A 15636-nucleotide genomic window follows, 5' to 3' on the forward strand; every position below is an offset into this window, starting at 1 on the left:
TTTTGATAGCTGATTGTATTGTGAACCCTGGCCGTTAAGTTGTGTCCTTCGTCCAGGGTCCCGGCCCCGATTTCTCGAAACATACTTAAGTTTTACTCAAATTTCAAACTGAGTTTGACAATTTGAAACAGCTGGATTTTTATCTCAGCTGCATTTTTTAAATATAAAAGCCCAAACAACTTAATTATTCTATTCACCAAACACAAATTGTCTACTATGTTTGAGTTTAATATCGGTTTTATTTCATTCTGGGAAATGCGTTTTCTCAAATTTGAGTAAAAACTCTAACTTAAGTCAAAACTCAGACTTAAGTTTGTTTCGAGAAATCGGGGCCCGATCCACAAAGCGTTGGTAGCGCTAGACATTCGTAAAGCGCTAGACATTCGTAAACCGTGGTATGCTTTGTGGATCAGGGGCCCGTTCCTCAAAGCGATCGTAGCGCTACGACAGTCGTAAGTCTATGTTAAAGTATGGGAGTTACGATCATCTTACGGCTACGATTGCCTTGAGGAACGGGGCCCAGGACCCTGCATTGTTAGCTGTTGCCAGTTCGAACCCGTATTCCTCTCAGCTGGCTTGGTTGGTACTCCAAGATCGGCTTCTGTACATTCCTTCAGGATACTTGACAATCTCTCTAAAATGACCCATATTTATTGATTGGGGTTTCTTTATAGAACAGTTTTATTCCAAATCTTCGAGTGGCATTTAGAAGTGATACACAGGCAGGGGGAAATTCATGGACGTCAGCTGCTGCACTTCGTTTTGGAGTAGATCTACATTCCTACTCCTTCATCCGGGGAATCACCTTTCTTTAACTTTCCTCCCTTTATTTTCTCTTTTACCATGATCATGTCTTTATTTCGAGATTACTGTACAAACAGAAACTCTAATTCCACAAAGTAATCGTGACTACGTAAGGGTATCTCTGCCGAGGCAATGTATTGTCAATGACGTAGTATTATGTAGTATATACCATGATGTTGGTTGTACAAGTGACTATGCCTTGACGCCGTACTTGACGGCGATGTCGCTCAGCCTGCAGTAGGCGGGGAGGGTCTGCAGACGCAGCCAGTACTTGTGTAGTGCCGGCCTCTGGGTGGGGGAGAAGTAGAGGGAGGCCAGGCCACTCAGTGACACACGTCGGAGAAGCACAGCCAGAGAAATATCCGCCGCCGTCAAGTCGCTAGACAGCAACCACGTCTCACCGGGGGAACCTGGACATCAAATGAGGAACACTGTTAATTCATACAATTTGGTTCACGACTAAATGTTAGGATCTGTAATCAAAATATTTAGACGTTGATTAAAATATAGGAAGGAGCCTAGAAAAAAGATTCCTGGAGAAATGTAGACTTTCCAAAGTTTTAAAGACTTGCATGGGTATTTTTCTGATTCTTTTGTTTCAGGCTCCGTATAAGAGAGCTAGTAAGTCAGCGAGTAGTCTGTCGTACAGACCCTGAAGGAAATATATCCAAGAAAGCCCACGCAAGTCTAGAAAATGTGGCAAGTCTAGATTTCCTCAGCTTCTGAAAATGAAGAAAGTCTCAGGGCTCCTTTTCATTAAATTATATTTTCTTTTACTATGAACTGTTTTCAGTAAAATATGTTCATTTCAGAGACTAGTCGTTAGTCTAGTCAGCGAGTGAAGCTGCGCATAGATCGTGAATTAAATAGGAGTCCTACTCAAGTCTTGAATAGTTTGGAATGTCTAGATTGCCTCAGCTGTATAAAATATAGGAATGTTCTGGGTCCCATTTGGAATATTTTTGTTATAATATTTTGAAATGAGTTAATTTCATTTCAGGGACAAAATATCAGTCTAAGCATAAGGTTACAGAAGCCCAGATTACATGGGCACATATGTCGGCCTTGGTGTGAACCCTACGGAGTTCGCCGGTCTGTCCGTGATTCTGTGATGGTTGATTGCAGCAGAGCCATGCCACACAGGAATGTTGGTATACACGGGTCAGTGGCTGTGCAGCACCACTGTGGGGGATTGTGGGCAGAGAGGGGACATGGGAAGAGATGTAGCTATGTATGCAGATGGACTGGTAGTCTGTCTCACAGTCCCTGAACCACATTATTTTCCCTACTGCCTAGCCCTCCCTGCAATGCTGAAGACTTAAATGAAGCAAGTCTAGATTTCCTCAGGTTCTGAATCTCTGGTCTCCCTAGGGCTCCTTTTCAATTTTAATGGGTTTGTTTGTTACTATCAACGTTATATATATTCAGAGACTAAGCGTTAGTCTAATGGGCTGGGAGAGCTGTTATTAGATATGGTTTACCATGAGATATATTTAGATATGTTCATGAGTTATCACTCCCACTATCTGACATCCTGAGCCATGTTATCCTGAGCTAAGGGTTGCGTCAACAATGCGAATGGTATATACACGTAGTCCTACCCCAAATACAGGGTAAATTAGGCTGAAGGGGTCGTTGTCGGCACAGGTACTACAGACACGTACCCCAGGTACGTTTCTGTATACAGATATGTACCCTAAACAAAGTCAAAATACAGAAACGTACCCGGTACCCTAAAAGGCGGACGAGTCCATATTCCGCAATCCAAAACCGAAACCGTATGTAGTTGTTCCCGTTCAGCTGATTGCGAATGGTATTCAAGTGCATCGCGAAATATCCATTACTGTGTATTCTCATTACTTACATAACGCAATCAAATGTACCTAATACAACAGTATGACAGTTCCGGTCAAGAATACGACACAATGGGAATGGAATCCTAGGGTACGTTTCTGTATTCTCATTATGGCCAAGGTACGTTTCTGTATACATATCTGTAGTACCCGTGCCGACAACGACCCCTTCAGCGTAAATTAGTCAAATAAACCGATCAAGCCTAGAATGACTTGGTATGTCTGGAAGTAAAGCCTTGTTCTGGCCTTCATTTTGATTTTACCATTTGTTTTGAATGGTATTAGCTGGTATATTGTTTACCTGTCCACACAAGAGGGTTCAGGTTAATGAGAAAGAAGGGTATCACCAAGCCGAACAATGCTTTCCGAAGCTGATTAAGTTTTTTCCTGTATTTTGATAAGCATTACAAGCTCGACATTCAATGAAACAATGAATGTGAGTGAGTGAGTCTTGTTATCGGAGCGTATGATATTTCAGTTATTCCACGGCGTGTCAATTTGGTACGGGAGGAACGCCCGTGGTGACGTTTACCGCTTCGGTGCAATCCATATGTTTCTAAGATAAGCGCCGAGACAAATGGCGTCATTAGGGCGACTGTGCCACTACTGACCTTCCACACCTTCTCTCACAAAACTCGCTTCATAAGATGTCACTCTACCTTTTATCACTTTAGCCTCGACTTCATCTAAGGTCGTCTGAAGGTCATCAAGTGCCCTTTGAACAACTTCCGGGTTACTACACAATTCCTTCCTCTGCTGCAATGGTGGAATCTTGGCGAGGTAGGCGTCTCTTAGATTCGGGTTTTCACTGGCATATCTCTCAAGCTTGGCGATTTTACCATCGATAATCTCATCTAGCTCTGGATCCAAAAACGAAATTTCAAGGTTAAAGGTAAACAAGCGGTACAGAGGTGCGAATCGTTATCCGATATGTGAATTTAATTGTGCCAAGACAGAATCACTAAAAGGTGTTTGATAATGTTATCAAGATTGCAATCGAACAGTAAATGACAATGAGTGGATAATACATTTGATAAAGAGACTTAACATGCATCGTGTTAAGGTCTGTTTCATCATGTTGGTATGTATTATACAGATATCGAACCCGCATCTTCGGTGTGACGAGCGAACGCTTTAACCACTAGGCTACCCCACAGCCCCCTTAGATCTGACCATGTGTGTGATATTTAGGGACGGTTAATAATTTATGGCTAGGGGGTGGGGGGGTTGATGATTTTTATGGAAAAGCATGCACAATGTGAATTCCCCCCCCTGCATGTCATGTACAAAACCAATGACCCCCCTTCCCTTCCCATAATTTCTAAGCATAATTTTAAACATATTTTTATGTACAAAGTTGCTGCCCCCCACCCCAGTACGTGTGTACAAAATTGCTGACCCCCCTAGCTCCCAAGAACAAAATGGGTGACCCCCCTTAAAATCATCATCATCACTTGGTAGTGCTTCGATACTGTGAAATACTACCGAACCAAGATCATTTGAGTCAGGATTTTGATTTCATGTAAAATCGAGAACAAAATTGAAAAACGGAAAAACATAAGCGTTAACATTAAACACCAGCCTACAAATGTATGGATGTAAAGAGATCCATCTACTGGCTTTAAAAACAGTATAATACAAAAGCGAAAAATCGCTAGTTAGTTAAGCGGATCACTTAATATCAGTTCGTTCTGTTTCAGTTCTATTCAAAGTATCTGATATTGTTAACCTTGACATTTTGGGTTGGGCTCACCTTTCCGTGTCTTTGCGGCAGTGTAGTCGGGGGAGAGGTGGGGGTTGTAGGCGAGGCCGAAGATGATGATTACCACGTTGACATTCAGGAGCTTCCTGAAGTGCGCCACCTCCCGGCCGAGGTCGGTCGACGGTTCAGGCACAAGGCGTAGTCCTGAGTGAGTGAGTGAGTGAGTGAGAACAGTGATTCAAACCCCTGTGATCGCAACAGAGACATAGACTTAAGTTGGCCGTAGCGCTCTTTGCAAGTGGACACAGATGTCATAGTGAGTGAGTTGGTTTTTACACCGCTCTAAACAGTTTTCCAGATATATATCAGTGAGTGAGTATGGTTTCACGAAGCAGACAGCAATATTCCAGCAGTATCACGGCTGGGGACACCAGAAATGGGCTTCACACATTGTACCCATGTGGGGAATCGAGCCCGGGCCTTTGGCGTGACGAGCCAACGCTTTAACCACTAGGCTACCCTACCGCCCCCGGATGTGGAAGAGAGAGAGGGATTTTTCGTCGGCACCATTGAACGCTGGCCATAACAAGATGGCTTAACATGTCGTGCCTTTGTCAGCAGTCATTCAAGGTCCCTACGTTTTGTTGGTTGGTTGGTTGGTTAGCGCCGCACTCAGCATGTTCCAGCTATATGGCTGTGTTCTGTAAATAATCGAGTCTGGACCAGACAATCCGGTGATCAACATCATGAGCATCGATCACTCTGTGTCAACCAAGTCAGCGAGCCTGGCAAGCCAATCCCGTTTGCCGCCTCTTACGATAAGCATGGGTTGCTGTAGGCCAATTGAAATCCCGATGTTCCGGTGAACCCTGTTAGAATTGGTCTTGAGTAATATATTATAAAGAGGCGACTAACTGGAGTGGATGTTCAGACTCGCTTTTACTCAGTGTATGCACATCGTAGTATTGTAATTGAGAAGATCACATTTCGGAATGTCAATCACTGGATTGTCTGATCCAGACTCGATAATTAACAGACTGCCGTCATAAGGCCGGAATATTGCTGAGCGTAACAAAACAAGTAAGCTATGATTGTGCGTCGGAAGAGCGATAATCCAGAAACCTTACGTTCAGGAAAGTTGAGTGTAGAATTCAGTTATTAAAGATATCATTATAAGACCATATTCTTCTCTTTGAAGAGTGTGTAATTGTATATGAAATTGTGTAGGTTACAATATGAAAGAGGCGACCTGATTCGGCCAGGCTCCTGACTTGCGTTGTTGATTGCGTGTCCTCGTATATATAACATACTACAGTGTTCAATGACATTAAAGGACGCCCTTGCTCCATGGACAAAGTATAACGTGAGATGTAAAATAACCAACCTTGAGGCAATTCCTTGTCAAGGTAGTCGATGATGTCGTCAGATTCGGGAATGATCTTCCCCCGGTCCTCCAAAACTGGAACCTTCCCTAGCGGGTTCAGCTTCATGTACCAACTCTCGTAGTTGTCATTTACGTTTTGGTCCACCAACTTTTCTGCAAATGGTTCATTCTTCACGAAAAGTGCCATCAGTGCCTGATTCGAGAGATACATATATTGGGTAAGATTCTGGCTCAGAATGAGCATCGTAGTTAGGTGAATCTATATTGGAAAGCCTGTTATTACTCTGTGACCGAAAGTTCAAATTCTTCATCCCTGATAACTCGCTTTGGTATGAGGACACCTCTAGCCTTTTTAATTAATGCTACAACTTTCTTTTCTAAAGTTCAATGAACCCGAATCGTCCCAAGAAGCTGACTTCTGATTGGATCAAGAACCATGGCTTCCTTTGTGTAGAATTGACAGGCCAGTTCATCTGATGCGACCTACAGTTAAAGTATCCACGACGATCTGATTTAATGAGTATGCATTAAACATTATCACAGCGTGTCAGCTTCATGTCAAAGTAGGGGCGGTTTGGTAGCCTAGTGGTTAAAGCGTTCGCTCGTCACGCCGAAGACCCGGGTTCGATTCCGCATATGGGTACAATGTGTGAATCACATTTCTGGTGTCCCCCGCCATGATATTGCTGGAATATTGCTAAAAGCGGCGTAAAACCCAACTCACTCACTCACTCACTCATGTCATAGTAAAGTCCGACGTGATGCAGGTGTAAACATGTGGACGGATGGAACGCTCCAGCATGGAAATGGTGATGGCAAACCAAGAAACATAGTCAGGGTGCATATGGAATTCGAACCCATGATATCGGGTCTCCTGGACGCCCGTGTGAACTACCAACGCACAGTGAATTGAGACTTCAGGGTCACCCGGGTTGCACTCTACGTCATGAAAGACTAATTTGATCGGTTTTATACCGGTCAGGCTGTCTTTCCAAACATATCTCCTCCGTGACCATTGGTTGTTTAAAACAGCTAACGACGGTTGTACAGAAGACTATCATGTCCTAATTAGCTGTCTCCATGCATGATCGTACCTCGACGACATTGACAACTATCAAGACGTGTGCTTCAACGATCAGACAATGCAATAGTCGTCGTGACGATGTTGGTGACGAAGACGACTATCCAGTGACTCACCTTGTGTACTTAACGCCTTCAAGACGACCTCACCAGTATCTGAGACTCACCTTCTGGGCGAAGTAGGATGTGCCCGACATGTAGAGTGTGAAGCGAGGGGTTGGGGCCGCCATCTTGGAAAGTCCAGTTAAAAGGGAAGCGTAAGTAATGCCGTGTCACGAACAAGGCTGCACTACTTGCGACCCGTTTCGACACTGATACCATACACAGTATATCTCTGAATCCGCTGGCGTCTAGCGGAATGTTATCATCCCAAGGTCAAGGCCATATTACCCACGCCGACACACAATGATTCAGCAGGCTCCAGGGCATATTGTTTTGAGTGTCTCAAGTATAAGATTAAATTTAAATTTTCAAGATAATGTCCCATTACTAACAACGCATAATGGTTTATAATGTGAATATTTGAAGTAAGATGAACTATATATTTGAATATGATATGATGAATCTGATAAATGTTGGGTTTTGGCGAAATTAATGAGCGGCGCTGGGGTAGCCTAGTGGTTAAAGCGTTCACCCGTCACGCCGAAGACCCGGGTTCGATTCCCTGGTAACCTCCCAAAACTTAGACAGCCATATCTTAGACAGCTTAAAACAACAACATATCTGGTTCAGTGCACAACTAATCCTCAAGCTGATACCTATTTCTTATACTGGATCAGTCCAGTAGAATCAATTAGACAAGACGTTATGTTCATTCAGCATATTTATAATAAGTTCAACAGAGATAAAAAAATAAATAGTAAATAATAAATATGGTATGTTGATCATGTCCATTCTTGGCATATTAAGTAGCATTCCACCTAAGAATCATGCAGAGGTGGATAAGTCCAAAATTTCATATTCACTTGAAATTTTGTCATTCTCTTTATTTGGCCTTGTAAAATGTCATGTCACTCAGAAATGTTTCTGTTCTCAATATTTTTCATTAATTAGCCGTTAATTAAAGTTCTACGAAATTGACCCAGAATCGCATGTGAAAATGTACGAAAATACTATTTTTCAGTTGACAATATTGTTAAAACCATTCATGCTGTCAGAATTATTTTACTTTGTATTGAAAGAATACATATAACTTTCACTTCAGTTATATTTTTGAAGAGTTGATGAGTACAGCTCCATAGCAACGGTTGTCAAGGTAACGGGTATTCTAACCCGTTAGTTGGTTGGTTGGTTGTTTGGTAAGTTGCTTAGTAAGTTTAGTTACTAAGTTAAATAAATAATTGAACAAATAAATAAATATATAAATCTAAAAATATAATATACACTAACCCTACTCAGACAAACAGCATTCGGCCATATATTGACTATAAAACATTCTCACTACTTATTTTAATCCGAAGATCACATACATGCATACATCATATATTCACAACAACATATTCACAAGGCGGGTACACACATGTACAGAGCAAAGGCAAGGAAGGATCTAAAATACACACTAGAGTGAGGATACCATGGAATACAGATATTTACAAAATAGGACAATCATACATCTCCATGACATTTCATCTATGTGTTCAGTAACCGGTATTTCACCTCCAGAAAAGAGAGACAGCATTTCATCTTCTGGCAGTAATTCTATTTGTACAGATACATTGACATGAAAAAGATCTAAAAGTTTGGAAAAGAACTGATTCCTGTTGTACATATAATGTTCACAATGTAGAATTATATAGCAGTTATAGTCATTACATTTTGAAAATTTTGCTTGAGAATAAATGATTTGTACACAAAATCATCAGGTGAGAGTCCAGGTGATGAAGGAGTAAGCATACACTCCGAAACGTCGTGTTATTCACAATAATGAAGTTGACATCCATAAATCTTGCTTTTCTTATGCATTCCACTTCTAAATGTCTTTCAAGGATTTGAGTTTACACATACTTTACAGTTTCAATTGTTTTATTTATTTATAAGCTAGGTCTACTCAGCAGGGAACACTAATTAGGACTGTTCCATTTCAGCCATGGGTGTTGTCTTAATTAATCCCCTTCATTATTGTCTAAGTTATGGCTTTATTTCAAATATTAATATTGTATATATTTGCATTTTTCCTTGGGAATGCTTATTCCCCGGAGGAAGTGTTTTGATCCTGAGCTGGGAATGGATAATCCTAGGATAATTTCACTCACGAGCGTATCACTTCTAGGATCGAGTCACTCTGAAGTGATTCAATCCTAGTGAAATTTAGGGGAAGTGATTTAATCCTGCTAAACCCACATGATAGATACACGCGCACGCACGCACGCACATACCTGTATCCGTACGCGTACACTAAGTGGACCTAGTATTATATAAATGGAGCAGGCAAACTTTGGTCAAAATTGAGCAGGCTGGTTTTCGTAATTCAACAGGACCACAGTCCACTGTGGAGCTCATGCAAGTCGCTCATGGACAGCTAGGACCCAATCCACAAAGCGTTCGTAAGCGTTTTCTTTTAAAATAAAACATTTAATGAAAAACTCTTTAAAATTTATTAATATGTTGCACACTACCACCAACTGCTTATCGGTAGGCCGTCGTCATATAAACATGGTGGTAGATCGAACTGTATTTCTTTTCTAAGATGCCAAATTTAATACTTTCTAAGGATAATTACGATTAATTTAAGGCAGAAAACAAACGACGGTGTCGGTGACCTAAATTAAGAATCCTCGCACAGGGCTAACTGGCGCGCTGTTCTATTGATGTGTCTGCCCCCCTACGTTAAGACGAACGTTACCAGAAAAACAAATGATAACAGTTTGATGACGGTTTACGTTCGGATTAAATATCTTCTCTGAATTATTTTAATTACATCTGTCATTAACGTAAACCATATGGGGCAATATGAACGTTGCATTTCTACTACCAGCGTAAGTTTAGATCAGTACATCCAGAGGAAGTTGAGTAGTCAAGCGACATTCCACAATTGCATTGTGAACGTTACCGTGTCGCTGAAAACTTGTGTGTCGAAATGACACATTTTAACCGTCGTAAAACATAAACGTAATGTTTCCACCAGTGATGTTAGCTGCGTGAAGCAACAGCAAACCAAGAAACTGGATGCAACGGTGTAGTTTACTGTAGGAGGCCGTACGAGGCGATGACAACTGACATGCATCGTGACGTCGCTTACATTGTGACGTAATGTAAAATGGTTCGATTACGAGGGGCACACTAGAATGGCGCAGTGACGGGAAAACGTCATTCAATTGTTACGTCATCAAAAACTATACCTTTATTGGCTGATAATGTATTTTTTTCGATTGTTCTAACCGCTAGGCATCTTAGAATCCCCGGTAACCTCCCAAAACTTAGACAGCCATATCTTAGACAGCTTAAAACAACAACATATCTGGTTCAGTGCACAACTAATCCTCAAGCTGATACCTATTTCTTATACTGGATCAGTCCAGTAGAATCAATTAGACAAGACGTTATGTTCATTCAGCATATTTATAATAAGTTCAACAGAGATAAAAAAATAAATAGTAAATAATAAATATGGTATGTTGATCATGTCCATTCTTGGCATATTAAGGAGCATTCCACCTAAGAATCATGCAGAGGTGGATAAGTCCAAAATTTCATATTCACTTGAAATTTTGTCATTCTCTTTATTTGGCCTTGTAAAATGTCATGTCACTCAGAAATGTTTCTGTTCTCAATATTTTTCATTAATTAGCCGTTAATTAAAGTTCTACGAAATTGACCAAGAATCGCATGTGAAAATGTACGAAAATACTATTTTTCAGTTGACATTATTGTTAAAATCATTCATGCTGTCAGAATTATATTACTTTGTATTGAAAGAATACATATAACTTTCACTTCAGTTATATGTTTGAAGAGTCGATGAGTACAGTTCCATAGCAACGGTTGTCAAGGTAACGGGTATTCTAACCCGTTGGTTGGTTGGTTGGTAAGTTGCTTAGTAGGTTTAGTTACTAAGGTAAATAAATAATTGAACAAATAAATAAATAAATCTAAAATATAATATACACTAACCCTACTCAGACAAACAGCATTTGGTCATATATTGACTATAAAACAGTCTCACTACTTATTTTAATCCGAAGATCAATACATGCATACATCATATATTCACAACAACATATTCACAAGGCGGGTACACACATGTACAGAGCAAAGGCAAGGAAGGATCTAAAATACACACTAGAGTGAGGATACCATCGAATACAGATATTTACAAAATAGGACAATCATACATCTCCACGACATTTCATCTATGTGTTCAGTAACCGGTATTTCACCTCCAGAAAAGAGAGACAGCATTTCATCTTCTGGCAGTAATTCTATTTGTACAGATACATTCACATGAAAAAAGATCTAAAAGTTTGGAAAAGAACTGATTCCTGTTGTACATATAATGTTCACAATGTAATGCTCACTACAGCAGTTATAGTCATTACATTTTGAAAATTTGCTTGAGAATAAATGATTTGTACACAAAATCATCAGGCGAGAGAACAGGTGATGAAGGAGTAAGCATACACTCCGAAACGTCGTGTTATTCACAATAATGAAATTGACATCCATAAATCTTGCTTTTCTAATGCATTCCACTTCTAAATGTCTTTCATACATTTACACATACTTGACAGTTTCAATAGTTGTATTTATTTACAAGCTAGGTCTACTCAGCAGGGAACACTAATTAGGACTGTTCCATTTCAGCCATGGGTGTTGTCTTAATTAATCCCCTTCATTAGTGTCTAAGTTATGGCTGTCTACGTTTTGGGAGATAACCGATTCCCCACATGGGTACAATGTGTAAAGCCCATTTCTGGTGTCCCCTGCCGTGATATTGCTGGAATATTGCTAAAGCGGCGTAAACCCATACTCACTAACTCACATTAATGATTCCAAGTTGACTGGGGAAAAAGTTGCTCGTTTGGGACAATTATGCACGGTGACCTTCACAATCCAGTGGTAACACCCTTATGGTATTGTTCCTCCTTTTGAATTGGGATAAATTATTTCCAAATATAATATTGTATTTTTGCATTTTCCCTTGGGAATGTTATTTCCCCGGAGGAAGTGTTTTGATCCTGAGCTGGGAATGGATAATCCTAAGATAATTTCACTCACGAGCGTATCACTTCTAGGATCGAGTCACTCTGAAGTGATTCTATCCTAGTGAAATTAAGGGGAAGTGATTTAATCCTGCTAAACCGGCATGATAGATACACGCGCACGCACGCACGCACGCACATGCCTGTATCCGTACGCGTACACTAAGTGAACCTAGTATTAAATGGAACAGGCAAGAACTTTGGTTAAAGTTGAGCAGGCGGGTTTTCGTAATTCAACAGGACCACATTCCAGTGTCGAGCTCAGGCAAGTCCCTCATGGACAGCTAGGACCCCATCCACAAAGCGTTCGTAAGCGTTTTTAAAAAAACCCACCATTTAATGAAAACTTTTAAAATTTATTAATATGTTGCACACTACACAACTGCTTATCGGCAAATCAATAAATATGGGTTATGAGGCGCAAATTTGGAACATTTCAAACTTGGTAGACGTCTTGTAGTTGCAGGTTCATTCTTCATTGACTCTTCATTGAAATTATTGTAAAACTAAATTTGATTAGTATACAGATTACTTTTACAAACTGTGGAAGGAATCAGTGATGGTTAAATGAGCATTACAACATTAAAAACCCATGCCTGTCGTTAGAGGCGACTAACGGGATAAACTGATCAGAATCTCTGACTTAGGTGACACATGTCATCTTGTACATCGATGTTCATAATATCAATCCCTGGTTAAATTTAACTCGATTATTTTAGGCCGTCGTCATATAAATGGAAAATTTCTGAGTGCAACAACAAACAACAACAACAAAACCGAACTCGGCATACTTTCTATTTTTTATATCGTTTTTCTTAAATATAAAGCTTTGATAGTCACGATATGGCCGAAATACTGCTGATGTGACTTTAAATTATAACTCACTCACTCACACTCTTTATTTATACCTCAGCGTATCATGATTAAAGTTGCAATGCTCATTTGGGCTCGACACTCGCATCATTTTGCTGGCTCTTTAATTTCATGATTTACAGTCTTCATGGACACGATTCATTCAAGACAAACCTCATGGGAAATAGATTGTTGTGTGAGGATTGACTTGCTAGATATGACTTGTAATAAAGAAGTTGTGAATCCATATTACTTGTTCCTCTTCAGCATACCAACTTCTAAATACCACAGTGAGTAAAGAAGTTGCTAAATACAGGTTTTGATATTCAATCAGGCCAGCTCAAAAGAACTTTGACTTTCAAAAGAAACCATGTAGAATTAAACTACTTTATCAAGATGACATAAACTTGAAATGTATTTGCTGTTGAAGTATCAGAGTTTTCTAATTGCGAGTTTAGATAAAGTAAATCTACTCATTCTTAATATTTTGTCCCCGTGACAAAATCTGTCCCAGATATTAGAGAAAAGAATTAAAAAATACTTGTAAATTTAGACTTATTTTTGAAGCGCTGACTCCAAGACATTAGAGAATAGAATTGCAAAATGGAATCCAACTGAAGTCTATAAAATGATTGGACAAGTCTAGATTGCTCTGGTTCTGAATTGCTCTGTGCTCTTCATATGCTTCATATATACTAAAAGAGACATTGAAGAATGCTTCCTTCCAAAGAATAATCACAAACAAATGTCCCGGCATCACTCCAGAGCCACACCACAGAAATCTGATCACAACAGATCCATTTCAGAACACACACAGTTAAGCAAAACATACATTTGGCAACGATGTACAGGCAGGCTCATTCCCAGTAACTCTACGGGTACATTTTGCGGGTGAACCATCTCAAAGATCTTATTTGTCATCTGGTTTCACGGAACTTATCTGAAGCACGTCGTTTGTCAACTGCAACATTGGCAAAATGCTCGGTTCCAAATAATAAATGAGAGGTATCTACACTACAGTAGGAAAACATTAATCTTTAAAACACGGGATCTCTTAATCAAAATGCTCATTGTGGGGACAGTCTTGGCACGAATGGTTGGATAAGATCAGGGGCTCACGGAAGTGAAGTTGACAGGACAGACACCTTACAGATATCACAGTACAACTAGAAATCTTAATTCCATAAAGTTAATGTTCGTAGTCATGATGTGTAAATCCGGATGATGTTGCTGGGAAAGGTACCTTCTTGACGACGCAATTGGTATCTGTCTATTCCACAGTGTTCGAATCACTGTTTGGACAATAATTTTAAAAAAATAGACATCTAGACTTTTACAGTGGTATATTGTTTTTATATGTTATGATTATAACCTATATTTCAAATTTGAACGAGATCGGTGAAGAAATTAATTTTAAAGAAAGATCTACCGCTACACTCATTACATACAATACAGTGTATTTAATATTATACTGTAAGCCATTAAAAACGCAATTGGTATTTGTTGTCCTGAAACTCACAAAAGTTCATATTGAAGATTTTTGCCTGCGATACAGAGGATGTAGGGATAAAAGGCTGTTATTCTGGCCCATTTCGAGTTCGAGTCCCGGAGCATTCCTCTCACATGAACTTTGATACTTAAAACTGAACCTTTGACATTTCTCGTAAACACAACCACATTCATGAAACACGTTGTGCACATGCATTACCTGCACCCAGGCCCTGTAAAAGCACAAGGAATTGTGGAACTCAATCACTTTGAGAAAATGCCACACTTGACACAAGACGAAAGGAATCAGGTTATCGGTATGGTCAGCCAAGGTGCTTCAGATGTGATGATTGCCAGGCACTTTAATGTGCATCCATCCACTGTAAGTCGACTCAGACAACGTTTTCGGGCTACCGGAAGTGTTGCTGATCGTCCGCGACCTGGTGCACCACCTGTGATAACAGCACGACAAAACCGCAATATCCGAGTTTCACACTTGTGAAATCGGTTCCAAACAGCTGATGATGAGGCAAGGAGGACAATTGGGACAAGTCAACGTCATTTCAGCGCCCAAAAGGTGCAAGGACGCCTTGCTGCCTTCAACATCCGGTGTCGTCACCCGTACCGTGGTCCAACCTTATTGCACCGCCACAGACTTGCCAGACAGCCATGGGCAGCAAATGGGGCCAATCTTGGCAACAGGACATGGCCAGATGTCATCTTGTCAGATGAATCCAGGTTTAACTTATCCTTTGCAGATGGACGTCCACAGATTTATCGACGTAAAGGAGAAAGTCTTGCGCCAAACTGTGCCCTTGAACATGATCGTTTTGGAGGGGGTGGTGTCATGATCAGACCACAGACCATCAGAGGCTGCAGACCATCCAACAGCTGTTCCTGAGAAATGTGTGTCTTTCAATGCCCAAAAGACTGCGAGCATTTCTTGCAGCGCACGGTGGACACACACGATATTGACTGCAAGTGACCCCTCCTTTGTTTGCTGTCGTTGTTGCGTCACTGATGTTGTTGTTGACTGGACATTTTCAGATGAAATTATTCACAGATGTTCACTTAAAACATATCTGCCAGTTAGGTTTATATATGTTGAAATTGGTGTGAGTAAAGAAAGTATGAATGTCAAATTGCGTTTTAATGGCTTAGAGTATATTTATGTAATGAGTGTAGCGGTAGAATTTTCTAAAAAATAAATTTCTTCACCGATCTCGTTCAAATTTGAAATAAAGGTTAATTATAACATATATAAACAATATACGA

At 40.2% G+C, this 15636-nt stretch overlaps 1 protein-coding gene across 1 annotated transcript; it reads right to left on the minus strand.

Annotated features, from left to right (window-relative positions):
- Positions 1 to 657: 657 nt before the first annotated feature.
- On the minus strand, positions 658 to 7167 carry LOC124284958 (ganglioside-induced differentiation-associated protein 1-like). Its single transcript, XM_046721091.1, has 5 exons — positions 6991 to 7167; positions 5744 to 5936; positions 4411 to 4563; positions 3317 to 3517; positions 658 to 1214 (listed from the first exon to the last, which is right to left on the minus strand). Exons 1-5 carry the CDS (start codon positions 7051 to 7053, stop codon positions 997 to 999), a joined length of 828 nt encoding a protein of 275 aa, XP_046577047.1. The 5' UTR covers positions 7054 to 7167; the 3' UTR covers positions 658 to 996.
- Positions 7168 to 15636: the final 8469 nt, after the last annotated feature.

Source organism: Haliotis rubra, unplaced genomic scaffold, assembly GCF_003918875.1.
Source record: "Haliotis rubra isolate DU_JTF1 unplaced genomic scaffold, ASM391887v1 Scf11, whole genome shotgun sequence".
Lineage (NCBI taxonomy): Eukaryota > Metazoa > Mollusca > Gastropoda > Lepetellida > Haliotidae > Haliotis > Haliotis rubra.

What these genes read in the sequence shown, in the direction of transcription:
- LOC124284958 (XM_046721091.1), bottom strand. Translation starts at nt 7,053, where the DNA reads ATGGCGGCCCCAACCCCTCGCTTCACACTCTACATGTCGGGCACATCC. An exon ending in TGACAAGGAATTGCCTCAAG is followed by an intron (nt 4,564 to 5,743) that starts GTTGGTTATTTT and finishes TCACTCACTCAG; the next exon opens with GACTACGCCTTGTGCCTGAA. An exon ending in CGAGGCTAAAGTGATAAAAG is followed by an intron (nt 1,215 to 3,316) that starts GTAGAGTGACAT and finishes TTTGATGTCCAG; the next exon opens with GTTCCCCCGGTGAGACGTGG.